At 46.1% G+C, this 26,555-nt stretch overlaps 1 protein-coding gene and 1 pseudogene across 1 annotated transcript in view; both read left to right on the top strand.

The window, feature by feature from the left end:
- RAD54L2 (RAD54 like 2) overlaps positions 1–24,645 on the top strand; it is a 73,165-nt gene extending 48,520 nt beyond the window's left edge. Inside the window, exons 5-21 of the mRNA XM_021695224.2 lie at positions 312–538; positions 2,860–3,042; positions 3,181–3,314; positions 4,909–5,105; positions 6,197–6,539; positions 7,233–7,410; positions 8,671–8,922; positions 9,140–9,258; positions 10,827–10,945; positions 12,741–12,840; positions 13,614–13,819; positions 14,439–14,611; positions 15,074–15,270; positions 17,845–18,044; positions 19,154–19,243; positions 21,608–21,700; positions 23,118–24,645. Of these exons, the coding sequence (XP_021550899.1) occupies positions 312–538; positions 2,860–3,042; positions 3,181–3,314; positions 4,909–5,105; positions 6,197–6,539; positions 7,233–7,410; positions 8,671–8,922; positions 9,140–9,258; positions 10,827–10,945; positions 12,741–12,840; positions 13,614–13,819; positions 14,439–14,611; positions 15,074–15,270; positions 17,845–18,044; positions 19,154–19,243; positions 21,608–21,700; positions 23,118–24,112 (3,806 nt within the window). The 3' untranslated portion in view covers positions 24,113–24,645. The remainder of the gene's footprint in view (positions 1–311; positions 539–2,859; positions 3,043–3,180; positions 3,315–4,908; positions 5,106–6,196; positions 6,540–7,232; positions 7,411–8,670; positions 8,923–9,139; positions 9,259–10,826; positions 10,946–12,740; positions 12,841–13,613; positions 13,820–14,438; positions 14,612–15,073; positions 15,271–17,844; positions 18,045–19,153; positions 19,244–21,607; positions 21,701–23,117) is intronic.
- On the top strand, positions 1,256–2,442 carry LOC110585029 (annotated as a pseudogene).
- Positions 24,646–26,555: the final 1,910 nt, after the last annotated feature.

Here is a 26,555-nt window from a genome sequence, read left to right as displayed (position 1 = left end):
GGTCGAGCCAGAGGTCCCTCCACTTCCTCCTGACTCAATGTTTACCCTGAGTAATTGGCTGTACCTCTGAATCGAGATCAGTCCTTCCCCATTCGGTTTGGGGTCCGACTGTGACAAATGTCCCAGAGTCTCCTTATAAATGTAGGGTTTTCCCTTGTCTTAACTTGAAGCTGGAAGAGAGAAATAATAAAACTCAAAATTTACAAGTGATGACAAGTTCTAACTTTGTTTCCATGCTGTAATGCTTTAATGATGGGCAGTAAATTATCTCCGCTCCCTGGGTTTTTGTTTTGTTTTGTTGGCTGTCTCAGAGGTGATTGAACTGAGCTCTGGAGAGGAGGACACTCTGCACATTGTGGACAGCAGTGAGTCTGTCAGTGAGGAGGATGAAGAAGAGGAGAAGGGTGGCACCCATGTGAACGATATCTTAAACCAGCGCGATGCTCTGGGGCGGGTCCTTGTCAACCTGAACCACCCTCCAGAGGAGGAGAATGTCTTCCTGGCCCCGCAGTTGGCACGGGCAGTGAAGCCGCATCAGGTACAACAAATCCTGACTCTCCTCTTTGTTTCCTTTCAGCTTCCTTGCTGAGAGCATCACCTGCTGGTAGCTTTTAGCATCACAGCCTGTGAAGTACTTGTTTGGTACCTAGAGCAGGTTATTGGAAAGGCCTGTGTCCTTCCTCTTAGCAGTTGATGCTTCAGGATTTCTGATGAATGGGAAGGGCAAGCTTTAGGTTTGCCCTATTGTGTAGAAGGTGCTGGGTCTCTCGGCTTAATGATCTTGAGCTTCCTTCTGTGAGATCTGCAAGACTGATTGGGATGCTGTCTGGAGGGCAGTGCTTTGATTAGGAAATTGATTTGATTCTGGAAGTAGTTCCAGAAGAGATTTAAGAGTCAGAAGTCTGAAGGACTTCCTGATAGGAGGGAACAGAGTGGTTTGTGTTGACCCAGAGCCCTGAACCAAGACCAAGTGGTGTTCCATGTGGAACCAAGTGGAACCAAGTGGAAGTTCCATGAAGACAGAGGTTGACTCAACATAATAACTCTTAATAAGAACTGCTCCTCGTGGAATGGGCTATCTTGAGGTAAGCAACCAAGGGCTGAGTGAGAGACGCTGTGAAGAATTTGGTACTGCAGGAACTTTCCAGAATGCTTGGTGAGACGCGGAGGAGCGGCGGCTGCCTGAGCTGCGCCCAGCAACGTGCTCCTTCCCGCTCCCCCACACCGGCCTCGGCCCTCTCACCAGCTGTAGAAAATGGTGAAAGGAACCACTTACTATGATGTTTTGGGGGTCAAACCCAATGCCACCCAAGAGGAATTGAAAAAGGCCTACAGGAAACTGGCCTTGAAGTACCACCCTGATAAGAATCCAAATGAAGGAGAGAAGTTTAAACAGATTTCTCAAGCTTACGAAGTACTCTCTGATGCAAAGAAAAGGGAATTATATGACAAAGGAGGAGAATAGGCAATTAAAGAAGGTGGAACTGGTGGTGGTTTTGGCTCCCCCATGGACATCTTTGATATGTTTTTTGGAGGAGGAGGAAGGATGCAGAGAGAAAAGAGAGGTAAAAATGTTGTGCACCACCTCTCAGTAACCTTAGAAGATTTGTATAATGGTGCAAGAAGAAAACTTAGCTCTGCAGAAGAATGTGATTTGCGATAAATGTGAAGGCCGAGGTGGTAAGAAAGGAGCAGTCGAATGTTGTCCCAATTGCCGAGGTACTGGAATGCAAATAAGAACTCATCAGATAGGACCTGGAATGGTTCAGCAAATTCAGTCTGTGTGCATGGAGTGCCAGGGCCATGGGGAACAGATCAGTCCCAAAGATAGATGTAAAAGCTGCAATGGGAGGAAGATAGTTTGAGAGAAGAAGATTCTAGAAGTTCATATTGATAAAGGTATGAAGGATGGCCAGAAGATAACATTCCATGGTGAAGGAGACCAAGAACCAGGACTGGAACCAGGAGATATTATCATTATTTTAGATCAGAAGGACCATGCTGTTTTTACCTGGCGAGGAGAAGACCTTTTCATGTGTATGGACATACAGCTGGTTGAAGCACTGTGCGGCCTTCAAAAGCCAATATCTACTCTTGACAACCGAACCATCGTCATCACCTCTCACCCAGGTCAAATTGTCAAGCATGGAGATATCAAGTGTGTGCTAAATTAAGGCATGCCAATTTATCGTAGACCATATGAGAAGGGTCGCCTAATCATCGAATTTAAGGTAAACTTTCCTGAGAATGGCTTTCTCTCTCCTGGAAAAACTCCTACCTGAGAGGAAGGAAGTAGAAGAGACTGATGAAATGGACCAGGTAGAACTGGTGGACTTTGATCCAAATCAGGAAAGACGGCGCCATTACAATGGGGAAGCCTATGAGGATGATGAACATCATCCCAGGGGTGGTGTTCAGTGTCAGACCTCTTAATGGGGTCAGTGAGTAACACTGCTGGCATTTTATATGCAGTAGTGAATGAGTGAAGGAGTATAATCATAGCTCACTACTTGCTATTGTTTTTGTTTTAATATTCAACTATAGTACTGTTTTAAAAGTTAAATGAAGAATAAACTCAAATATAAAAGCTAAAAAAAAAAAAAAAGAATTTGGTACTGCAGATTTTTGCCTTAGATGGGCCATTGTGCCAGGTGAATGATTTTCTGTGTTTTCTCTAAGAAGACTGTCACCAGCCAATAGACTAGTCAGGGTTCAGGGAAACTTCTGTAGCCATTCACACCAACTGTCTGTTGTGGTATCTGCTCATTTACTTAATTCTGACTAGTTCCAAGATGAATAAAACTAAAGCCCTGGTCTTTGCCAGCTCCTTTAACTATGCCTGTGTTTGTCCCTTGTCAGATTGGTGGGATCCGGTTCCTGTATGATAACCTGGTTGAATCCCTGGAGAGGTTTAAGACCAGTAGTGGCTTTGGCTGTATCCTGGCCCACAGCATGGGTCTGGGGAAAACTTTGCAAGTGATATCCTTCATCGATGTCCTCTTCCGCCACACGCCAGCCAAAACTGTCCTTGCCATTGTGCCGGTAAGAGTTGGGGAAGGCATCATTTAGTCAGCCCTCTGAGGAGCTCTGGGTTAATGCCTTGCTGGGTACTGAAAAGCTCAATGAGCTCAACTTTGAGCTTCTTTCTTAAAACTCTTCCTGGACTTGGCTTTCTGACAGGTTAATACTCTTCAGAATTGGCTGGCAGAATTCAACATGTGGCTTCCAGCTCCTGAAGCCCTTCCAGCTGACAACAAGCCTGAAGAAGTCCAGCCTCGCTTCTTTAAAGTTCACATCTTGAATGATGAGCACAAGTAGGTGGTCTGCCTTCTCCTCTTTGCTCTTTCCTTTTAGACTTCTTCCCAGGGTCTGGATATCAAGGCAATCTATTTGCATATGAACCCTGTCTTCCCAGATTCTTTTTGGTTTCTCGATGTGCCCCCCACCCCTTATTACTCATTTTTTCCTCTACCTGGCTTTTCAGTAAAGTCAGTTAGGTAGCCTGGGAAATTTCTTATGTTCTGCTTGAAGATGCTTTTATATCCTGAAAAATATGCATATTTCGTCCTATTTTCCCAAGTGGATAGTAAAATTCAACATGACGAAATGAAACTGTCCACCTCCTCTTAACTTTTCACCTTTTACATTTCTCTTTCTTAGAAGCCTAATCAACAGTCTCTTTTTAGCACTGATCTACAGTTGACCTTTAATGGTACAACTTTCAAGCTTTGAAAAGTGCAAACTTTTGTTTTAGATGTAAATAAAATTATTTATATTTCCATTTCATAAATTCAACTTAATTTCCCAAATTCTAAAGCTATTTCTTGGTTCAAGCCAGCTATCCATGTTATCCTTTCCCCTCGCTGGCATGGATAATTGAGAAGATAGCCTTTGTTTTCTGCAGAGGCTGCCTTTTGTGATGTTTGGTCACACACATCAAAATGAGGAGACTGTGAGTGGCCTCCTAGACGGTTGATCACCTGCTCTTGTTTCTTGGGTTTCAGGACCGTTTGTCCACATGCAGTTAATGAATTAGTCAGGGCTCAGTTGTTTAGGAGTGGAGGAACTGTGCTGAGTGTCATCTGGGCTCTGCTGCTCTTTCTCCTTTATTGCTTGTCCTTGGCTCTTTACTCACCAGGGCCCGGGCAGGTAAAATGCAGAATATTGTCCTTGCTTTTACTACCTTGTATTTATTATGGGAATAACTTGAAATTCTCTCTCAAACGTAGAATTGGGGCACCTGGGTGGCTCAGATGGTTAAGCGTCTGCCTTCGGCTCAGGTCATGATCCCAGGGTCCTGGGATCGAGTCCCACATCGGGCTCCCGGCTCAGCGGGGAGCCTGCTTCTCCCTCTGACCCTCTCCCCTCTCACGCTGTTTCTCTCTCGCTCGCTCTCTAAAAAATAAATAAAATCTTTAAAAAAAAAAAAATTCAAACGTAGAATTGTAGCCATGCATGTAGATCCAAGGGAGTTGTCACCTTTTTTTTTTTTTTTTTTAAGAGATGGAGAGGGCATGGGTGGGAGTGGAGGGAGAGAGAGAATCTTAAGCAGGCTTCACGCCCAGCACGGAGCCCAACATGGGGTTCAATCTCACAACCCTGAGACCATGACTTGAGCCAAAATCAAGAGTCAGACGCTTAACCAACTGAGCCACCCCGGCGTCCCAGGAGTTGTCACTTTTGCTTGCCTTGTGCCGTTGCACTTCTGTTTTTCTGCTGTGTAACTGTCATTGGTGACCCAGTCCATCCTCAGTGACATGAGCGTCTCTGGGATGCTGGGGAGTCCTTGGACAGCTGGCCAGCCACGGCGATGCCGCCACTGAATGTATATCAGGACGGCTCTGCTTGTGAGCAGTTCTTCCTGGGGAGCAGTGGAAGCAGTAATTTTTTCTCTGTTCACTCTTGCAGGACAATGGCAGCTCGTGCTAAAGTGATGGCTGATTGGGTGTCAGAGGGTGGGGTACTGCTGATGGGGTACGAAATGTACAGACTCCTCACCCTGAAGAAATCCTTTGCCACAGGTAGATCGAAGAAAACCAAGAAACGTTCTCACCCGGTCATCATTGATCTGGATGAGGAAGATCGACAGCAGGAGTTTCGGAGAGGTGGGCAGCCTATCCCTGGGATACCCTTAGGGGTGGTGTTTTAGGAGAAAGGAAATAGTGTCTGTAGTAGCACCAAGTGAAATTTGAAGGTTATTGATATGAGTTGTATTGTCACGTGCCAGAAATCTTGGTCCCTAAGATCGGTGGGATGACCTCCCCTGGCTCTCAGAAGGTGCTGCTTCCCTTGCCTGCTGTGGAATTCTGGGTGGGCCATGCACAGGCTGGCTCAAGGAGACTCCCCTGCCCATTTGGCCCTGTTTCTCTCACAGAGCAGCTGGGAGAGTGACTGTTCCCCCCCCCCTCGCCTTAGAGGTGTTCTGGGATAGCATTAAGAAAATATTTATAAAGTATTTAAATCACTAGCATACAGTTTGGTAATAATATTATGAATTTATAAAAGAATTTACCTCCTTTTTTTTAGGGAAAGCCATTCTTCTCATAGTTGTAGTTCTGTTTCCTCTTCTAAGGGGTTTTTGCCCATTTGGGGATGAAAGTTTTTTTTAGGTTCAGTGGCCGTTTCATTTTATAGGTCTCTTCATCTGTAGATTGTTCTAGGTTTGCTTCTGTGGTAGAGCTGGGATGAATTTGCCATTTAGCAATGACTGGCAGGTAACTCCAGGAAGATTCTATCCTTTAGCTAACTCCCCACCAGCCAGCCTGCAGATGGTGCCAAGTCGCTGATGAGGGTGAGAGCCGACTGCAGTGTCTGGATGATTCCCATCAGTCTCACCCAGACCCGTTTTTAATCCTAGTCTGGTACTCTATGAAGTCACGCTCTCTGCTACCCAGTTGGCCTAAGCCCTAGGAATGCAAGGTGTTTTACTTTTAGCCTAAAGGAAAAAAAAGCAAAAATAAGGAAAGGAAAGAGGGAAAAGAGGTATTTACTGCAAGAGTCAATAGTCCAGGTTACCATGTCACACCAAATGCGCAGGAGCCTGGATGTTGGCTCCCTTTCACTAATGGGGGCTGACTCTTGCTTTCCTGCTTCCTTCATTTCTTCTGTCTCCTCCAGGGTGCACCCCTACTTCTCATATTGTTGACTAAGAGCAGGCCCTCTCACCCTCTGACTCCGGATCCTCTTCCCTCCCTAGAGTTTGAGAAGGCCTTATGCCGCCCTGGCCCTGATGTGGTGATTTGTGACGAGGGACACCGCATCAAAAACTGCCAGGCCAGCACCTCACAGGCCCTGAAGAACATTCGCTCTCGCCGTCGGGTGGTGCTGACCGGGTACCCGCTGCAGAACAACCTCATTGAGTACTGGTGCATGGTGGACTTTGTTCGCCCAGACTTCCTCGGCACCCGGCAGGAGTTCAGCAACATGTTTGAGCGCCCTATCCTGAATGGACAGTGTATTGACAGCACGCCTCAGGATGTCCGCCTAATGCGGTACCGGAGCCATGTCTTGCACAGCCTCCTGGAGGGCTTTGTGCAGAGGTGAGCCATCTTTAGGGCCCTGTCTTTTGAATCCTCAGAGAGACCTTGGTGTAATGGGCATGCAGAGCTTTCCCAAAGGGGAACTGTTACAACAGAAGGGTCCCTTCTTAGTGGGTGATAGTAAAACTTCCCTTTTAATGAGTAGCTTTTCCTGACTAGCACACAAATGATGGATAGCCGCTGTTTCAGTCCTCTGAAAGTTTGGCCTAGAAGTGCTTCCCTCAGAAGCTAATCTTTAAAGTTTCTAGAGATACCTGCCACCTGCTTACTTGCTGAGAAGCAAAAGAGAGCTAGCCTTTTGCTGACTTAGTGAAAACACAGAAGTGCTGGTTCTCGGGGCATGGCCTCACCAGTTTTAGCATCTCAGTGGATGTAGATAGGGTAGTCTAAAGCAATCCCCTTGTTTTTCCTTGTTAAGAGGGCATGTGTGCAGAAAGCTTAGAGAAACAGCCCTGAATCTGGGTAGGAACCTGAAGTTTCCAATCTCTGCCACCCAGTCCTCTTTGCTCTAGTTCTTATCCTTAAAATGAGTTTCCTCTGAGGGTCGCTAAACCAATCCTCATTATTGCAAGGCTGCTGTGAATGTGGAGATCCTCAAGAGGAGATGTGGCAGAAATGCAGAGTTCTTTTGTTTTCCTGCACTGACCCATCCTGGCCACACAGGCTTGACAATTCTGATCTCTGCCTTTGTAGGAGAGGCCACACTGTGCTGAAGATTCATCTCCCTGCCAAGGAAGAAAATGTAATCCTGGTGCGGCTCTCGAAGATCCAGCGAGATTTGTACACACAGTTCATGGACCGCTTCCGAGACTGTGGTAGCAGTGGCTGGTTGGGGCTGAACCCCCTTAAGGCTTTCTGCGTGTGCTGCAAGGTATGTTGAGGCCTCAGGGAATACTGACATATGGATGAAGGGTGCACATGGTCCCAAGGGAGTTATTTCTGCTGGGAGTCCTTGATAAAGGAAGAATAAAGTGAGAGGGGCCATCTTTGGTTGGCTGCATCAGAGAATAGGGGTCCCCAAGGAGAGATGTGCCAGTGTGTGCTGCACAGTTCCTAGGGGGGGGTGCTAGTCATAGCCTAAGATATAATTGGTGCTCCTTGCGGTTGTGCAGTTCATTTGAACAACTTGTACCAAATTTAAGAGATCACTTCCTTTCTCACTGATTTTTTTCCCTTGCAAAGAAGGGGTAATGGAAGAACATTGTAGGGCAGTTTTTGACTGCTAGTGTAATCAAGATTCAAGAAATACATAGCTTAGACAAGTTGTTGGGGTACCTTCTGTTTGATTCTGTGTTTAATGAGATTGAGATCTCTTTCATCCTGATAATGCTTGAGATGGTTTGAGGACAGAAGGGCCCAGGTATCTTTAGCACTAAGCTTCATGAACAGGTGAGCATTTTAGCACATATTTAGTATGTGCTCCCTGTTGGCGTAATGAGGGACCTGTTTCTTTGACAGCTCTCAGCCAACCTATTGGGTATTATTCCCCATTGACCACTGCTTTAATAAGTCAGCTGAAGGTGTGTGTCAGGGGACAGATGGGATTTCAAAATGGTTTTTTTTTTTTTTGTAGCTATAGTCCTAGACCAGGGCCAGGAAGCTATAGCAGACATGGTCTTTGAGGATGCTACAGTGCCAACGTGCCCTTCCTGCCCCCCCCACCCCACCCCTCTGGTCCCCCGCACCCTGGGCTTTCTCAACTCCTGCCAGAAATAGTCCCTGAAATGACTTCTGGTTGGTCATCTGTAAGTCAGATACATTTGTCCATAGGGAGAGATTAGTCTTGTTTCATATAGTAGTCGGCTGTAGCCACGCAAAACGGGAACATTATTATTCTTATTTAAATAAGAAAGCAAGGCTTTTGACATAGCCTTTCTGATTATGTACCAAACATATGGGCATGCCCACTGGTAGGAACTCTTCCACTCGTGTTATGGCGATCACAGTTGGTTAGTTAAAATGAATGTGTAGGCTCTTTGGCTATGAGGGGGTTGGAGATGCTTTGATTTTTGATGTGACAGTGTATGCTGTGGGAGGTGTGTGTTTGAGCAAGTGCATGTTTCCAGACTCCCTGGGATACCCTTAGACTGTTCTCTGCCCTGTGCCACTTCTCCTTTAACTTGAACCTCAGATCTGGAATCACCCGGATGTGCTATATGAAGCCCTTCAGAAGGAGAGTCTGGCCAATGAGCAAGACCTAGATGTGGAAGAGCTTGGCTCAGCGGGGACTAGTGCCCGCTGCCCGTCACAGGGAACAAAAGGCAAGGGGGAGGACAGCACCTTGGCCTCCTCAATGGGAGAGGCAACCAACAGCAAATACCTACAGGGGGTTGGCTTCAACCCTTTCCAGGAGCGCGGCAACAACATTGTCACATATGAATGGGTGAGTCAAGCAGATCCTTCTGTGCCCATAAACCACTGCTGAGAATGGTACATATCCTATGTGGGGAAAGGGTGGGGGTTGCACAGTGTACTGTACTGCCAAGGTCTCTGCGGGGGATTATAAAGTTGTCCATGAGCTTCTGCTTTGGGAGGAGTGAATTTTATATCTAGTGTTCTGGCATGGACCTGCTGTAAGCTGCCTCATTTCTCTCCTGCAGGCCAAGGACCTTTTGACTAATTACCAGACTGGGGTCTTAGAGAACTCTCCCAAGATGGTACTGCTTTTCCACCTGATTGAGGAAAGTGTGAAGCTTGGGGACAAGATTCTTGTGTTCAGGTAGGAAGAGAAATTCCCCTATGACATCATGTATCTGTAGTAGAGTGACACAGCCCCTACAGAGTGAGACCGTCTGGGGTCGCCACAACTCCCCCTACTTTTTTTTCTTCATGCCTCTGCAGCCCAGTGCTTCTTGTGAGGACTTTCGTGCATTTCATCTCTTTCTTGGAGTTTCTTATCTTGCCCAATGTGATTTCTCTGCAGAGAACAATTTAAACATTGGGGAATACTGACATCAGAGGTCATAGTCTAATCCTTCAAATTATGGCCCAGGTCAGATCTGGCCTGTGGCCTGCCTGAGAGCTAGTTTTTACATTTTTTTTTTTTTAAGATTTTATTTATTTATTTTAGATAGAGTGTGCGTGTAAGCAAGCTGGGTGGTGGTAGGGCAGCCAGAGGGGGAGGGAGAGGGACAAACAGACTCCCCACTAAGCATGGAGCCCAACGTGGGGCTCACTCTCACGACCCTGAGAGCCAAAAGAGAGACCTGAGCCAAAATCAAGAGTCAGACATTTCAACCAACTGAGCCACCTAGGCACCCAGTTGTTACATTTTTAAAGGGTTTTTTAAAAAAAGAAGAAGAATATTTGACAGATTGTATGTGGTCTACAGAGCCTAAAAATATTTACTTTCTGGCCCTTTACAGAAGACATTTGCTGACTTCTGGTCTAATGTGCTTCGGTCTTTCCCCAGCCTTTATTTTTATTTTTTTTAATTAAAAGATTTTTGTGGGGGCACCTGGCTGGGTCGGTCAGTAGAGCATGCAGTTCTTACTTTCAGGGTTTTAAGTTCAAGCCCCACGTTGGGTGTGTAACTTACTTTAAAAAAAAATTATTTGTTTATGTATTTATGTATTTATTTTTATGCTTTGTGTATAAAGTCAAATAAGTAATGTGATTTGTTCCAGAGTCACATTCTCAGTCTGGCCAGAACTGTGATGTCCATCAAGACCTGACTCCTCAGGGAAACAGATATAAAATTGATTGTTTTTGTTGTTGTTGTTCTGACTAGATTATGCTCCAATGAGAGCTAAATGGCAGGAGCCTGGCTTGGGAGCCTCGCAGAGTGAGGGTTTCCATGGGTGACACACTTTGAGAGGATACCAGTGATTCTAACTGGGGGAGTCTAGTGTTCCATTTCAAGTTATCACTTCTGAGGAGACTGCCTCTCTGTATAACTTGAAAGTAGCCAAGTGATTCTGTCTCCTTAGTAAGACCCATAATATTGATTGTGACCTATAATTAGATCTTATGTATATTCATGTAATGTTAGTTTTTAAAGCTGATGCTGTTTGTTACTATGCACTGAGCTAAACCCCAGAATTTTTCAATTGAGGAAGTAATAGGGTAGCAGATTTAGTGGGGTGCTGACAATAAGTGTATAGATGACTCTGCTCCCATTATGAGCTAGGGAGAACACCCTTGGTGGTTCTTTGTGGGGTTACCTCTCATGGGGTACAGGTTCTGGAAGCTCCCACTGTCAGAAGGCTGCACATGATGGTGAGCCCATTGGGGAACAAGATTCCCTTGGGTCTGAGAGCCTTCTGAACCAAATGTTGTCCCTTCCAGCCAGAGCCTTTCCACCTTGGCTCTCATCGAGGAGTTCCTAGGGAAACGAGAAGTGCCCTGTCTACCTGGTGCTGATGGGCAAGGAGTACAGAAGTGGGTTCGAAACGTCAGCTACTTCCGTGAGTTCATTGCTGCTTTGTTGCTGGAGTCTTGGCAGGGTCTCCTTAAGGGTTCTGTTTCTTTCTCTGCCTTTTTATCTTCTACTCTGTTCTCCATCAAATGCATAGGAGTATCTGGAGTAGCCAAGGAGCAAGGAGATATTGAGAGCAAGCTGCTGTGTGTGAGGCATTATACTAGGGGCTGGGAAGCTTGGGCAAGATAGGGGAGAGCCGAGAAGTAGAAGGCATAAGCCTTGTCTTCATCTGACAACTCCAGGACAAATAAAAAGTAGCACTGGTCGAGTGCCCTAACAGGTTCTAAGGAGAACAGAATCATTGCGGGGAGGATGGTTGGAGAAGGCTTCCTGGAGGAGGTGGAACTTGCAGTAGACTTGCAAAGATGGGGAGAATTTAAATATATAGAGTTAGTGTGGCCCAAAGGTCATTCTAGGAAGAAGGAGCAGAGTGAATATAAATAAGCTCAGATCATGCATTCTCTATAGTGGAGATAGTGTCCCTAAAGGGGTGAAAATTAGTTCTTGAGGGGACAAATTTTTTTTTTTTAACTTTTCAAAAGTATAGAGCACAAATAGGCATGCAGTAAATAAACATATACAGTATATCTGTGGTATTTAAAAATTCTTGAGGGTAATGTTGATTGGGAGAAAAATGTATAAAAAGGCTCCTTAAGAGGGCAGTAATGAAAAACAAAAGTTGAGAAATACTAACTTCAGATGCTTACTGTCCAGATACTGACCTTTGGGCCAGATAATTCTTTTTGTAGGGAGGCTGACCTGTGCATTGTAAGATGTTTAGCAGCGTCCCTGGTCTCTGCTCATTAGGTGGCAGTGGCATCCACCTAGTGATAACAACCAAAAATGTCTCCACACATTGCCAGATGTCCCCTGTAGGGTGTGGGGGCAGGGATATCACCCTTGTTGGGAAGCACTGGCCTAAAGGTAGTATTTAGAGAATGGAGGGACAGGGGCTAGTAGGAAGACCCCCAGCACAGGGTCTAGCCCACAGCCTTGTGTTGACTATAGGCTTGCCCAGTGAGTCAGTGCTGAGCTGTGCTTGGAAATTGTGGGAACTCAGGTTGGAAAGGTAGGTTGGGTGTCAACTGAGAGAGCTTCTAGTACCAGGCAATTAAACTAAGGCTTCCTATAACGGTAGCAATCCAGTTCTCCATGTGGTGTTTCATCTCCTTAGTTTCACCCTTTTCTCTGGGGTGACAAATGTAGCCCCCCTCCTCTCTTATTCATGCTTCTTCTTAACTGAAGGTTACTTTTTCTTCTTCCTTTGAACTTCCCTCTTTTCAACCATATGCCCCGTCCCACTGCTCCAGATCTATTTCTTTTAATGTCTCCTTAGAGCAAGTTCTTAATCATAGGAGCTTGTAACAATGCAAATTCCTGATGGAGGGACATCATCCATATCAAAACAGAACTCTTGCTCCTTCTGCACTCACCAGGATTTACAGGTCTGAGGCAGAGAGGTCACCCTGAGCCAGTGTTTACCAAGCTTCCCTATTTAGGGTGATTCTTCTTATGCCCCCTGAAGTCTAGGAACCCTGGCCTTAGAATTGACCTAAAATACTAAAGGGAGAAACATAGTTTATAATTCTTGTTGCACATGGGGGTATTTTTAATTATAGGTGTCTGGGTCTCACTGTAAACCCATGGAATGTCCAAGGGAGTGGAATCTGGGTATTGTAGTGTATTTGTTCCTTTTGTTTTTAAAACACATTTGCCCAGTGATTTTGCTGTGTACCCCTGCCCTCATCTGTCCATTTCTTGTGGTTTTTCTTCTCTCCTAGGGCTAGATGGTAGCACCCCTGCCTTTGAGAGGGAGCGGCTCATTAATCAGTTCAATGATCCCAGCAACCTCACCACCTGGCTGTTCCTTCTGTCCACAAGGTGAGTGGATCCTGAGAGGGGAGGTCAGAGGGCTGTGTTCAGGGCAGTTGGTCACATAGGCAGATACCCAAAGACTCATCAGAGTTCTGTCAGAAGAGATCTGCTCAGGTATGTGACTTGTTTTTGAGGTCAGAGAGGAGACCCCAAAATGAAGTTGTGTTAGGAGGGTAATCATGATAGTGTCATGAAGTTCTTTGAGACCTTCATTAATAATGGGCATAATTAACTTTTTCTCTCAGGAGTGTTCTGAGCCTTAGATGATGTGATTAATGTGAAAGTGCTTTAAAAAGTGGAAAGTGTAAAAAAAAAAAGGTAGAAAGTGTAATGTAACTGTAAAAGACTGATGGTAGTAATATTTGTCATGCCAAGCAGTTTGAAGGCTGTGCTGCTTTCTGCCATCACAGTGCCCTTGATGGGTATGAACTAGTCATTTTCCAAGGCTGGTAGACTAAACACACCAGAAACATCTGCATGCAGACGTCTCCCTTCAAGTGACATTACTCTGTGACCAGGATGCAGGGGCCTTACCCGTTACAGAGGAGTGGAGAGTGGGTTTTCTTTCTGAGCTGGTAGATACTTCTGTGTTGGATTTTCAGGGCATATTTTTCAGTGCTTGAGGAATGTACTGTTCATCAGCAGGACAGTAGAATCCTCCAATGTGTTGTGCTTAGGACAAAGGAGGTAATACTGGGGCAGGAGTCACAGAGTGAAACCAATTTAAAATCTGTCTTTAGTAACTAAAAGTTCTGTGATTGTTGGCTTGTGTTTTAAAGGGCCGGGTGCTTGGGTGTGAATCTGATTGGTGCCAACCGAGTGGTGGTGTTTGATGCTTCCTGGAACCCTTGCCATGATGCCCAGGCAGTATGTCGGGTATACCGTTATGGCCAGAAAAAGCCCTGTCACATTTATCGCCTTGTGGCTGATTTCACCCTTGAAAAGAAGATCTATGACCGTCAGATTTCCAAGCAGGGCATGTCAGGTGGGGCATCTTTCAGGCTCAATACTATCCTTATTGTATCAGTGGTGGGAGGAGAGGGGCAGGCTGTGGGAACACAGGTAGGCTTTGAATCACAGAAAGCAGTTCCTCCCATCTCATTCCGATTCAAATAATTGCTTTAAGGGGCCCCTGAGTGGCTCATTTGTTAAGCGTCTGCCTTCTGCTCAGGTCATGATCCCAGGGTCCTGGGATCGAGCCCTTCATCGGGCTCCCTGCTCAGCGGGAAGCCTGCTCCTCCCTCTCCCACTCCCCCTGCTTGTGTTCCCTCTCTCTCTTTGTCTCTCTCTGTCAAATAAATAAATAAAATCTTTAAAAAAGAAAAAAAAAAACAATTGCTTTAAGATGGGGTTGACCTCAACTTGTCGAGGACAGGTATAATGAAAAGAGCTGAGCTAGGTGTACAGGTTTCTTTTTTGGTATTTCCATTTCACCAGGGCCTCACACCTGGTCTTTGACTTTGAAGTATGGGATAGCCTGAGGTAGTTTAGATATCAGTGACAATTATGCCCCCCACAACCTCTCTCTCTGACAGTCTTCGTAGCTGTGCTTTTGTAGTCTTCTCAGCTGTGTAGTGACTTTCTCCATGTCTTCTCCCTTCTAGATCGAGTGGTAGATGATCTCAATCCAATGCTGAACTTTACCCGGAAAGAGGTGGAGAACCTACTGCACTTTGTTGAGAAGGAGCCAGCTCCCCAAGCATCCTTGAACATAAAGGGGATCAAGGAGCCAGTCCTGCAACTTGCCTGTCTGAAGTACCCTCACCTCATCACCAAGGTGAGAACCTGGAGGGAGGCTTATCTGAGGTTTTGTTTCATGCAGAGGACTTAAACTAAGCTGATTCTTCTCCTTGCCACATGCAGTCCCCCAACCACCTATTCCCACCCCAGTCTTGTCCTAGGAGTGCTCAGCTCAGCCATGTGGAATAATTTGGCCAGTGTGAGTTTTTCCTAGCAGAAAGAAGGGGGAAAATTGTAGAAATGTAGTCTGTTAATTCTCTGAACCGCTCCCATCCTTTTGATATAGAAGGCAGACTTGGGTTTTGTAAAGGTGAGGCTGGGTTAGAGTTGTGAATTATACTTTTGACAAATAGACAGTAAACCTGCCTGTGTGTCTGTGAGCAGGCTCTTTGCAAGTGCTGGAGATAGCCCTTTTTTGTTTTCAGAGAAAGCCTCATTGTATTTCAGTCATGTTGGCACAAAGAGTGGTAATTAAGTCAACATCCTCCTGTGTCCCCAGGAGCCTTTTGAGCATGAGTCATTGCTCCTTAACCGAAAGGATCACAAGCTGACCAAGGCTGAGAAAAAAGCAGCAAAGAAAAGCTATGAGGAAGACAAGCGCACATCCGTCCCCTACACCCGCCCGTCATATGCACAGTATTACCCTGCCAGTGACCAGAGCCTGACCAGCATCCCTGCTTTCAGTCAGAGAAACTGGTGAGTCACTGAAATGGGAGGACGGTCTGCTGCTGGGCCAGGCCCAAACCATTTGACTGGTTCTGTTTTTAAACAAAGGGAAAGCCTACAACTTGCTCGTTGGCTGTTGTGAACTGACAGGTTCTGCTCTTGGATGAGGTGCCGAAGCAGTTCAGCAGCCCTGGTGTTTTAAGTAGTGGCTCTGGCTGGAAGAGTGAGCCACTGGCCTTGTGCCTTAGAAGAGTCTTTCTGAACTCCTGGAGAAGGTGCAGCTTTCTAAGACACAGAGGCCCAACCCTCCCGCACAGCTGCCTTCATATCCATAGTGCCTTGGGCCTAGATCTTGCTTAAGCAGTGAAGTTCAAGGGTGAAGGCCAAGTCTTTTGTGAGTCCTGGATTGCAGTCAAGGAATTCTCCTACTCTTAATGGGATTTGATTCCGTGGTTGTGCCACGATCCTGAGGAAAAAAATCTTTTTCTTGAGTACAACTTCTAGAACTGTTCAGAGTATGAACACGTTGGAAGCCAATTGCTGAGTGAAGAGAGAGGCTCTTTGTAAGAAATTACCTTTATCTATGTTTAATTTTTTTTTTTCATTTCAAGACAAAGTACCTCATAGGCCTTACCAGGTTAGCTGCCTGATTGAGTGGTTTGTTTAAAAATTTTTTTATTATCTTGAATTAAAGATTATTATTTTATTTGAGGGGGATTTAAAACTTTTTTCTTTTTTTAAAAAAGATTATTTATTTGAGAGAGATTGAGCAAGAGCAGAGCATGCGAGAACTGGGGCAGAGGGAGAGGGAGAAGCAGGCTCCTGGCTGAGCAGGGAGCACGATGTGGGGCTCGATCCCAGGACCCTGGGATCATGACCTGAGCCGAAGGCAGACGCTCAACCGACTGAGCCACCCAGGTGCCCTAAAACTTTTTTCTTATGAAGATTCCATGTTAAAAAAAAAAAAAACCTGATAAATGAGATTCTAAAGGAGCTGAAACCATGTAAATTTTATGGAAGACTCTAATATTTGGTGAGTAAATTTGCTACTTTTTAAGTATAAGTTGCTTTCAAGAAAAACGTTATTCTATTTCAAAGCCTTCAGACTTTATTTCTGTGTCATTTTCCAGGATACTGTTGGCTGGGAATGTTCTCCTTTCTTGTCCTCCACCTCTTTTGTTCTCTTTTCTGGCCTTTCCCATGTAACAACAGGAATGGACAAAGCCTGAACTCAGTGGGAGAAAAGCCATCTTGGGGGAAGATGTGACAAATGGGCTGGTCTCTGAGGCGATGTCAGCTCCTTTTCTGGTCCAGCTCTGGCCCCGTGGGAGGCACTAGCCTCTCACAATACTTGATGAGCCATACTATGATCCTGCTGATTCCTCATCCCATCTGGGTGTATGTGAGGAGGGTTTCCTGCCCAATTTCCTCGCTTCAGCTCCTCCAGAGTAGGGGGCTTGGGCTGGGTTCCTGTTTTCCTGACTTTTACCCTGATTTGACTTTGGATCCTGGGGAGAGTCCCACTGACATCTGACCAGAGCCCCTACCTCCTGAAAAGCCACCCTGGGCAGATTGAGGAAAAGGGACCCAGACGTGGTGAACTTGGGGTGCTATGTGGCCTATCTGGGAATGTGGGAGTCCAGATAGGGCCCAGAGGGCTGCCCAAAGGTGCCTATAGCAACCTCAGAGCAATGTTCTTCAGTCAGGTAAGGAAGAATATACCAATCCAAGGAAGTTCTCCCCCGAAACTAAAGACCAAAGGCACGAAACTTCAGAGAGCTTATAGAAAAAAAAATCTTAAATCAGGAGTAGCTTTCTCAAGGTACCAACATCCAGTTGAAAAGAAAGTGGAGAATGAGGAGTGCATCACTGACCATTTGGCATGCTGGCATAAGACATGCACAGCCAGTGTGCTCAGGCTGGCGATGGCCATGTGCCATTCAGAAGCCTGGATTCTGTGAACAGCTTTTTCGTGGCCACTGCTTTTGTGGTAGTCATGACTTAGAGGGGCACTTTGGACACTGGCCCCTGGAGGAGCCCAATGAAAGGTAATATGGAAGAGAGAGAGGTGTCTGCATTACTTAGAGAAACTTGAGGTTCCAGAGAGTAAAGATGGTTGAAGTTGGACAGATGCTCTCTCAAGATCACCTGAATGTGTGGCATCACGTGGCCCTTTTTACTTGGGTGAGGGGGAAAATTCCACCTATTTGTCTTCAACTTGGCATGCACTGTGTTCTGAAGAACTTTTCCTTCCTTATTGCATCTTTACCTCTTCCTAACTTCCCTCAAGGACTAATTCCTAATGTATATAAACAGTCCAAATTCTAAAGGAGTAAATGTCACCTCACATCTCCAAAAAGGTATTATTCCACCAACATCTGATTCTTCTTAGAATCTAAGAGGTTTTATCCCTTGCTGCCATTTGATCTTGGTCCTGCCCCTAGTCTCCTTTTGAACTGGCCATACTCTGCAGGTTCTTTGATCCTTCTTAGCAGCAAGTGAGGCTGTAGAATGGGGGAATCTGGAGAAGCTCTGCAGCCTTTGCAGAACAGTAAGTAAGGGTTCTTCTGCCGAACTCTTAGTGTGTTTGTCCTTCCCTCACAGGCAGCCAACACTGAAGAGTGATGAGAAGCCTGTGGCCAGTGTTCGTCCTGTGCAGTCCACTCCCATCCCCATGATGCCCCGGCATGTCCCACTGGGAGGCAGTGTAAGCTCTGCCTCCAGCACAAATCCAGCTATGAACTTCCCGATCAACTACCTGCAGCGTGCGGGGGTCCTTGTGCAGAAGGTGGTCACCACAACAGGTTGGGAACTCCTAGGTCCTCTTCCAGGGCTGCCTGTCCCTTTACTTTGTTCATTCAGGAAGTATTTATTAAACACCTTTTGTGTTCTGGGCCTTACTACGTTAGCACTGTGGGTAAAAATAGAGAAGATAGTCCCTGATCTTGAGGAATTTGCAGTCTAATGGAATATCTTAAGAATTATAACACTGGGTTATAGTACTGGGTTTTCTTAAATGTGATATGTGGGATAGACTGTGAGCACTGCAGAGATTATGGAAATGTCACTGGGACACAGGGTTGGTCTGAGAGAGGTGTGAATGTGTTGAGTCCTGCCTGACTATAGGGTCAGCTGGGTATAAAGGATGCCTGTCAACCTCCCTACTTAATTAGAAGACCTGAAAGTCACTTGCTTCTTTCTTTGTGAGTTTGATACAGGTTGAGCATAGTGGGCCTGTGGTAGGAGGCTGGCAGCCTGTCTGTCTCTGCGATTGGTTCTGTGATTCAGGGTAATTGGGAAGGAAAGCATTTCGTGGAGCTGTGTTTCATCGTATTATCTAGAAATATTCATGGTACATAAATTTTAATAAAAATATCTTGTTTTTTGAGTATGAAAATAATGTGGGTCCATTGCAAAATCATTGTGAAATGGGCAAAAACAAAAAGAGAGCCTCTTGAGATCCTACTTCTCTGCTGATTCTTGAACATACTTTTTATTCTTTAGTTAGGTGTGGAGTAATGCCAGCAAGGAAGAGGATGAGGCCACTTTTGGGGCCTAAAGTGTTGTGGAGCAGATGGATGCAGATAGCTTAGGGGGGAAGAAAATAAACAAACATAGAAATAACCATCTGAACTAGAACTTTCTCCAAATTAAAACTCTATGAATTTTTAATTAAATGAAAGGAAATTGATCAGAAAGATGATTGGATTTCTAAAAAGTTTCTCATTTTCCTAGTATTCTTTGCTAGACAGCTGCGAGAGGAGGCCCTGCTTGCCCCATCCTCCTTGGTTCAGACCTCCACTCTACTGAGAGGCTTTAGGGAAGCCACTGAGGAACAGGGGTGGATGTGGACTTTGCATCTTCTTTCCCTCTCAGTCAGGTAATCTAAATCTGAGGTCTCTGTCTTCACTAGATATTGTTATTCCTGGACTCAACAGCTCCACAGATGTACAGGCAAGAATTAATGCTGGTGAGAGCATCCACATCATCCGTGGGACAAAAGGTGAGAGCCTAAGATGCCCATCCTCTACTTTTGGTTCAGAGTGTGGGGCTGAGAAGCAGAAGAAATATATATGGCTTGAGCTGGAGGGAGGATAGGAATTATCCTATAGAGTGTCACATGTAGGAGAAGCATGAGAAAAAGACATTTCTAGGAGCTTAGCAGAGTTGGGGTGGGCCCAGAAGAGATTTGTCAGTGGCTTAAAAGAAGAGAGTTAGGGTCCGTGCATTCCCATATTTGCCATTGTTTTTATGGAGAATCTTGAGGTGGGTTTGGATAGACACTGTTTTGTGTCAGTCTCAGCCTGTTGATAGTGATGCTATCAGCTAGAAGTTCCTCACCACTCACCTAGTAATTGTGGCAAGTCCCCACAGACATTTGTCAGAGCCAGTGTCATGGCTGGACTGGCACTTGTGGTTCTTACTATGATTGCAAGATGTTACCTCAGCTAAACCATCAGTGAACTTTGAAAAAATAAAGTTTATTACTCACAGATCCTGGAGGGTACATAGCACCCCAGGGCCGCACAGTGAGGTGATGGGTAAAGAGAGAGAGAGAGAGAAGACTTGGGGCTCTGTTAGAGTCCAGGAATTGGGGTGGTTAGAGTTCTGTGGGTTTACTCTTCATTGGTGAATTTAAAACATAAGAGCTGGAATTAGGGCATGGGAAGGGAAAAGCAGGGTCCCTCGAGGTTCAGTTTTCTGGATTACTCTGGGATTTCTAAAAGGGGAACTTCATGGATGGGGACAGCCTGGTTCCTTATCTAGTTGTTTAGCTAGTAGATGTGTCATATAGGTGCAATTTGTTTATTCAAGATAGATACCTTAACCATCAAAAGCTTAGTGCCTGGCATTTAAACTACACACAGGGAGACCAAAAGTGGAGGGAAGGAGCTGTGGAATGGATTATAAACTAACATGTATGTTATTGTGTCATCTTACCTACTTGCTCAGAGTGGGGTGGAGGTCTCCAACTAGGAAGTGTGTTGGGTGGATGAATTAGTATATGTGGGTTGCATGACAGATATTTTGAGTGTGGTAATTTAAGATTTATTTATTTATTTTAGAGAGGGGTGGGGGAGGAGCAGAGGGAGATGGGGAGAGTCCTAAGCAGACTGCCCGCTGAGCGTGGAACCCAGTGCAGGGCTCGATCCCAGGACCCTGAGATCACGACCTGAGCCAAACCAAGAGTTGGATGCTTAACCAACTACACCAGCCAGGCGCCCCTTCAGTGTAGTAATTTAAAAAGTCTGCTGCCTGTGGCCCCCTTACAGAGGGAGATGAGATTGCTGGGATGAGAATTCTGGACTGGACATTGTCAGGATGTAATCTGAGCCTATCGTTCATATCATCCTTTACTGTATGAGGCTCCCTGAGGTTCTTTGTTTAGCAAGGAGATTTTACCCTAGCCTCTGTTGGGTCAAAGTACCTTTAGGCTCAGGGAAAAGATGCCATGAAGCACATGACACACAGAGATTATACCCAGCCCCCTTACTAGGCTCTTCCTAGCCTAGAGCATGGGTTAGCAAACTATGGCCCATGGGCCAAATCCTGCCTGCTTCCTGTTTCTGTACCTGTGAGCTAAGCATGGGTTATACATTTTCAATTAGTTGGAAAAAAAAAAAAGAATAATATTTTGTGGAACCTGAAAATTATATGAAATTCACATTTCAGTGTCCGTAAATAAAGATCTTTGGAGCACAGCCAACCCCAGCTGTTTTCATGCTATAGTAGCAGAGTTGAGTGGTTGCAACACTTTGGCCCACAAAGGCAAAAATATTTGCTCACTGGCCCTTTAAGAAAATGTTTGCTGACCTCTGACTTAGAGGCAACCCTGACCTTCCAGGAGATTGATCAAAAGACAGAGAAGGTAGGTTAGTGCCCTGTGGGAATTGAATGCTGGTCTTGAATTATTCTTACCAAGGGAGAAAAGGGTGTTGAGGCGATGAGGCTCTTTCCTCCCAGATCAAGAGGAGGACCCTTGCCAGAGTACTTTGCCTAGAACCAAGGCAGCCAACTTACTCTCTCCCAGCATCCCGTTTATTTCCTCCATTGCATTAACCTTTCCCAGTATTTTCTGGCATCATTGTCTGTCTCCTCCCCATGAGACAGGGCCCTTTTCTGTCTGTGTTCTTCAGTGTTTAGGACAATGCCTCATATGTGGTAATTGTGCCCTGTTTGTGGATTGAATGAATAACATCGGGTCCACAGCTCAGCCACTACACTTGTCATTTCAGGGGTCTTGAGAGAGGGTGTGAGACCTAATTTTATAGCTGTTTCCCAGCCCATGGTGCCTAAGCCTGGAGTTTCCCAGAGTTGGCTGTTTGCATGGTGGCTCCTAGCAGTCTTCCTCCTGTTTTCTTCTTAGGGACGTACATCCGCACTAGTGACGGGCGGATCTTTGCTGTCCGGGCAACTGGCAAACCGAAGGTCCCGGAAGATGGTCGGATGGCTGCTTCAGGTATAGTGGCTTTTACTTTCTATTGACCTACACGGCACATTTTTGTTTGTTTTGTTTTGGTTTGTAATTAATTTATTTTTTGAATAATGTGTACATGGTTCATAATTCAAAAGGTATAAGGGGGGTAAAGTAAAAAGTAAGTTCTTCCCCCTCCCCCAAGCACCCAGTCATCTGTTGCTCCTTTCTGGTGGTGCTGCTCTCATTTGCTTTTTTTAGAGATACGTTATATATATACCGGTATGTATGTGTGCACCTGTGTGTGTGTGTGAGTCTCTATGTTAAATATATATACATAAGTTTTCTTCGTTCTTTTTTTTAAGATTTCTTTATTTACTTGAGAGAGAGAGAGAGAGCGCAGGTCAAAGAGTGTGTGTGTGGCACATTAACGGTGTTAAGAGGTCTGGCCAGGTTCCCCTGTACAGGAGTGGCTCTCATCTATCCTCCTGCCATGGAGTATGAGCACTACACTGCTCTTGTTCCCAATTTTTATTATGGCAATTTCCATACCTACAGACAAGTTGAAAGAATAGCACCCATGTACCCCGCATCTAGTCATCCAGTGACTGTTACTGTTCTCGTAAACTTTCTTCTGTCTCTCCCTTCCTCTTACTGGAACTATCTGGAAGTTGAAGATGTCATGTCACTTCACCTTTAAATACTTCAGCACACATCTCCTAAGAATAAGGCCATTCTCCTAGCCACAACACCATTATCACACTAAAACAAAAGTTTACAACTCCATAATATTACCTACTATCCAGGCCGTATCCCCACTTGTCCCAGTCATTTTTCACAGCCGTGGATTTGGTTTTGTTTTTAAACCAGGATGGACCACTTTTTAAACTTCATTTTCCGGGGCACCTGGGTGGCTCAGTCGTTAAGCATCTGCCTTTGGCTCGGGTCATGATCCCAGGGTCCTGGGATCAAGTCCCACGTCGGGCTCCCTGCTCAGCGGGGGGTCTGCTTCTCCCTCTCCCTCTGCCACTCCCCCTGATTGTGCTCTCTCTCTCAAATAAATAAATAATTTTTTAAAAATCTTAAAAAAAAAAATAATCTTCATTTTCCTTTTCTCTCCCATCCTGGTCACTGGCTGTCTCTGCCCCTTCTCAGAAGGAATCCAGCTAGTTATTAGAATGATCTTTTAGCATTTCATATTCATTATCTCCTAGGATTCACCTTGGTCAATTTCACAGTTTAGGGAACTGGGGTGCAGAGAAGTTACATGTCTTGTTTCCTAGATCAAAGGATTTCTTTCTCTGTGACTGGGAAAAGTTGCCTGGAGGATGTTGTTTGGACATCAGACTTTTTGAATTTGGGGGACCACGGGACAAGATTATTTTTTTAATGAAATTTTTCCTATACCCTCCTTCTCTCCCTGGCCATTCTGGTTCTCAGTTACCTACATTTTATTCTTCAGGTTCCCAGGGGCCTTCTCTCGAGTCCACAAGCAACGGCAGACACAGTGCCTCATCACCCAAAGCTCCTGACCCTGAGGGGCTGGCCAGGCCCGTCTCTCCAGACAGCCCGGAGATCATCAGTGAGCTCCAGCAGTATGCAGATGTGGCTGCCGCCAGGGAATCCCAACAGAGCTCCCCAAGCTCCAATGCCGCCCTGCCTGGCCCCCCAGGCCAACTTGTGGACAGCAGTGCTGTTCCTGGGACAGCTCTCGGGACTGAACCTCGACATGGGGGTCATTGCCTCAATAGTTCCCTCTTGGTGACCGGCCAGCCCTGTGGTGACAGGAACCCAGTGTTGGACTTACGGGGCCATAAGCGAAAGTTGGCCACACCACCTGCTGCCCAGGAGTCAGCCCGCCGGCGGTCTAGGAAGGGCCACCTGCCAGCCCCCGTGCAGCCGTATGAACACGGGTATCCACTTTCTGGCGGGTTTGCCATGCCACCCGTCTCCTTAAATCATAACCTCACCGCTCCCTTCACCTCCCAGGCTGGGGAGAACTCCTTGTTTATGGGCAGTACCCCCTCCTACTACCAGCTGTCCAATTTGCTGGCAGATGCCCGCCTGGTGTTTCCAGTGACTACTGACCCTCTGGTGCCAGCAGGCCCCGTCAGTTCCTCTTCCACGGCTACCTCAGTCACTGCCAGCAACCCCACCTTCATGCTCAACCCCTCTGTTCCAGGGATACTACCCAACTACTCACTCCCATTCTCACAGCCACTCCTGTCTGAGCCGAGGATGTTCGCGCCTTTTCCTTCCCCTGTCTTGCCCAGCAACCTTTCACGGGGCATGTCTGTCTACCCAGGCTACGTGTCCCCACATGCAGGCTACCCAGCTGGGGGCCTCCTCCGGTCCCAGGTGCCTCCATTTGACTCTCATGAGGTTGCTGAGGTGGGGTTCAGCTCCAATGATGATGAGGATAAGGATGATGATGTGATAGAGGTCACTGGGAAATAGCTGGGGAGCCCCTCTCCACCTCACTTGGGGCCCCTGGCAGGTTGCCCACCAAGCTGAAAGGCAGCAATCTGGGCTTTCTGAGAATAGGGCACTTGGCAGGAGGGAAAAGGAAGAGGACAAAGAAAGGTGGTTGACCACAATGGCAGGGCTCTGTTGCTGTTTAACAAAAGAGGCAAAAAAAAAAAAAAAAGCCAACAGAGCAGCAATAGCGGGAAATCAGGGACCCAAAACAGGAATGGAGGGGCAGGGCAGCTTGCCTCTCTTCCTGCCTGCCTTGCTTATGCTGTGTGCTTGCTTGCTTGCCATCTGGGTGTAGAAGCTCACATCCCATTTCTGTCTTTGGGAACATTCTCTCCCAAGAGAGCTGCCTTACTGGGTGACTTAGCTTGGCCTAGAGAGGGGAGGGGCAGGAAGAAGGGTAAGTGAAGGGTGGGCGGGGAGAACAGATTGAGATTTCATGTGAAGTGGAGTCCTTTTAGGGGCAGGAAAGAAACAGACCAGGTATGTGTGTGTGTGTGTGTGTGTGTGTGTGTTTATGTTTATGTCTGTATGTGTATGTAACAGAGCAGGGGTGGTGGTGGGAGGGGAGGGTGGGAAAGACGAAGGGGGAAACTAAAAAATGAATTTATTGTTTTTAAATGGAAATCAGAGTGTGGTGGTTCATGGCAACTATTAGTATGAACATCGGGATGAGCCCAGGAGAAGAGCCATGGAACCCTTAAGTTTCCTTCTAGTTGGGTGAAGAGAAGGCCCAGCTAATCCAAGTCCCTGGTCTTCATAGCTGCATTTATTTTGGAATTTGGGGGAAATTATGAGAGAAAATGGGCATTACCAATCTCTGTGTCTTTCCCCAGTGGTTGTCTCTGAGCAGATCTCCCTTCCCAGGGTGTGAGATTGTGTGTGTGCAGAGGCTGGGATGGGGATACTGCAGTGTGTGAGCAAGAGGTCAGGGAATTGTGACCAGAATAGACCTTCACAAGGATGGAACTGAGCCCCCACCTGCCTGTCCTTGTGGCCTTTCCTTTCCTTTGCTTCCCTGCTAGAAAGCTCCATGTTAATTTATTTTTTATGGGCAATTATTTATTATTTGGACTTTTCCATGTGTCTTTTTTTGGGGGGGGGGTGGATTTGGGGAGGGTAGGAGATAGGAAGGGAAATGTTAAGATCTCCCAGACCCCATAGGGGTAAATAAATCCCAGGTAGATGGTGAATTGACCAAGGAAAGAGAGTTAGGCTTGACCAAAGTTTACACTAAATGACTATGTTTTCGGGAAATGGCCTCTCAGGAAGATCAGAGAATCTTGTGACTGGATAGTTAGTGGGGGTGAGACTCATTCCACAGAGATTGAAACTTGGGATCATGGCGTTTGCTATTAGGAAGTCAGTGACCCCAGATTTGGAGCTGTGTCCTCCTGGGATGACCTTAGAGGCAGGCCCTCTGTCTGAATAGTGAAGCTGTGCATACATAGGTGACTGCTGGGTTGAGAGAATAGACTATTGATTTCCTTTTGGGAAGTGTTTTGGCCTCCCCAGCCTATCAGATGATCATTATGGGCCTGGTGTCTGTTATCTCTGTCCTCTTTGAAGGAACACAGAGCAGCCCTTCCTCTGTAGGAGTCTTAAGTCTGGCCTTTGTCTGAAAAAAATACATCAGTCATTCTGGGTCTCCTCTTTCTTGTTGCCAATGGCAGGGGGCAGGGCATCTAGTCTTTAAGCATAAACACTGGCTGTCTTCCTATTGACTCGTTTTCCCCCTGCCACTGACACTTTGCTAGGCAGTTCTTTATGATGAACAAACCTGTCTGGCTTTAGAGTTTTGCCACCTATTCATGGGTCCCTCCTCACTGAGCAGCTGCTGCACCTGCCTCTTACCAACCTTGGAGGCAGCTTAGCCAGGTCACCCTTCGTAGTAGCTGCTTCTGCAACCCTTCTGACCAGCCTGTTTCCATTGTTGGAGGGCCTTAGCACATTCTGGGGTATTGTCCCCAGAGAAGAGAGAAGGAGATGGCTGATGGGGCTGCATGCATGCATGTGTGTGTGTGTGTGTGTGTGTGTGTGCGTGTGCGTGCGTGCGCACGTTTGTGTGCTGTCTGGTTGCACCAAGAGTGGAACTTAAGGAGCTTTCACTCTCTTTTTTCATAGGTACCCTGTCAGACACTTAACTCTCCTACTCATAGAAGCCTTAGATCTACAATTTAGCTATGCAAATTATTTTAATAATTTTAAAATAGCAGTTCCAACCAGTGATTTCTCTTCCAGATGCATCCCAGGAATGGATGCTGAAGGGACTCAGTTGGAGTGGGCTCTCAGGTTTGAGACTGGTGCAGTAGGAGTGAGCTAGCCTGGATCTCTGATTTGCAGAGCACACTCACACCCCGGGGCTACAACTGATAGCCTCTAAGGCCCCGGAATCCTGGGATCCCAGAGGTGTGTGTGTGTGTGT

This window comes from Neomonachus schauinslandi, chromosome 1 (assembly GCF_002201575.2).
Source record: "Neomonachus schauinslandi chromosome 1, ASM220157v2, whole genome shotgun sequence".
In the NCBI taxonomy this organism is placed as follows: domain Eukaryota; kingdom Metazoa; phylum Chordata; class Mammalia; order Carnivora; family Phocidae; genus Neomonachus; species Neomonachus schauinslandi.
This window is presented reverse-complemented; position numbering and strand designations above follow the sequence as displayed.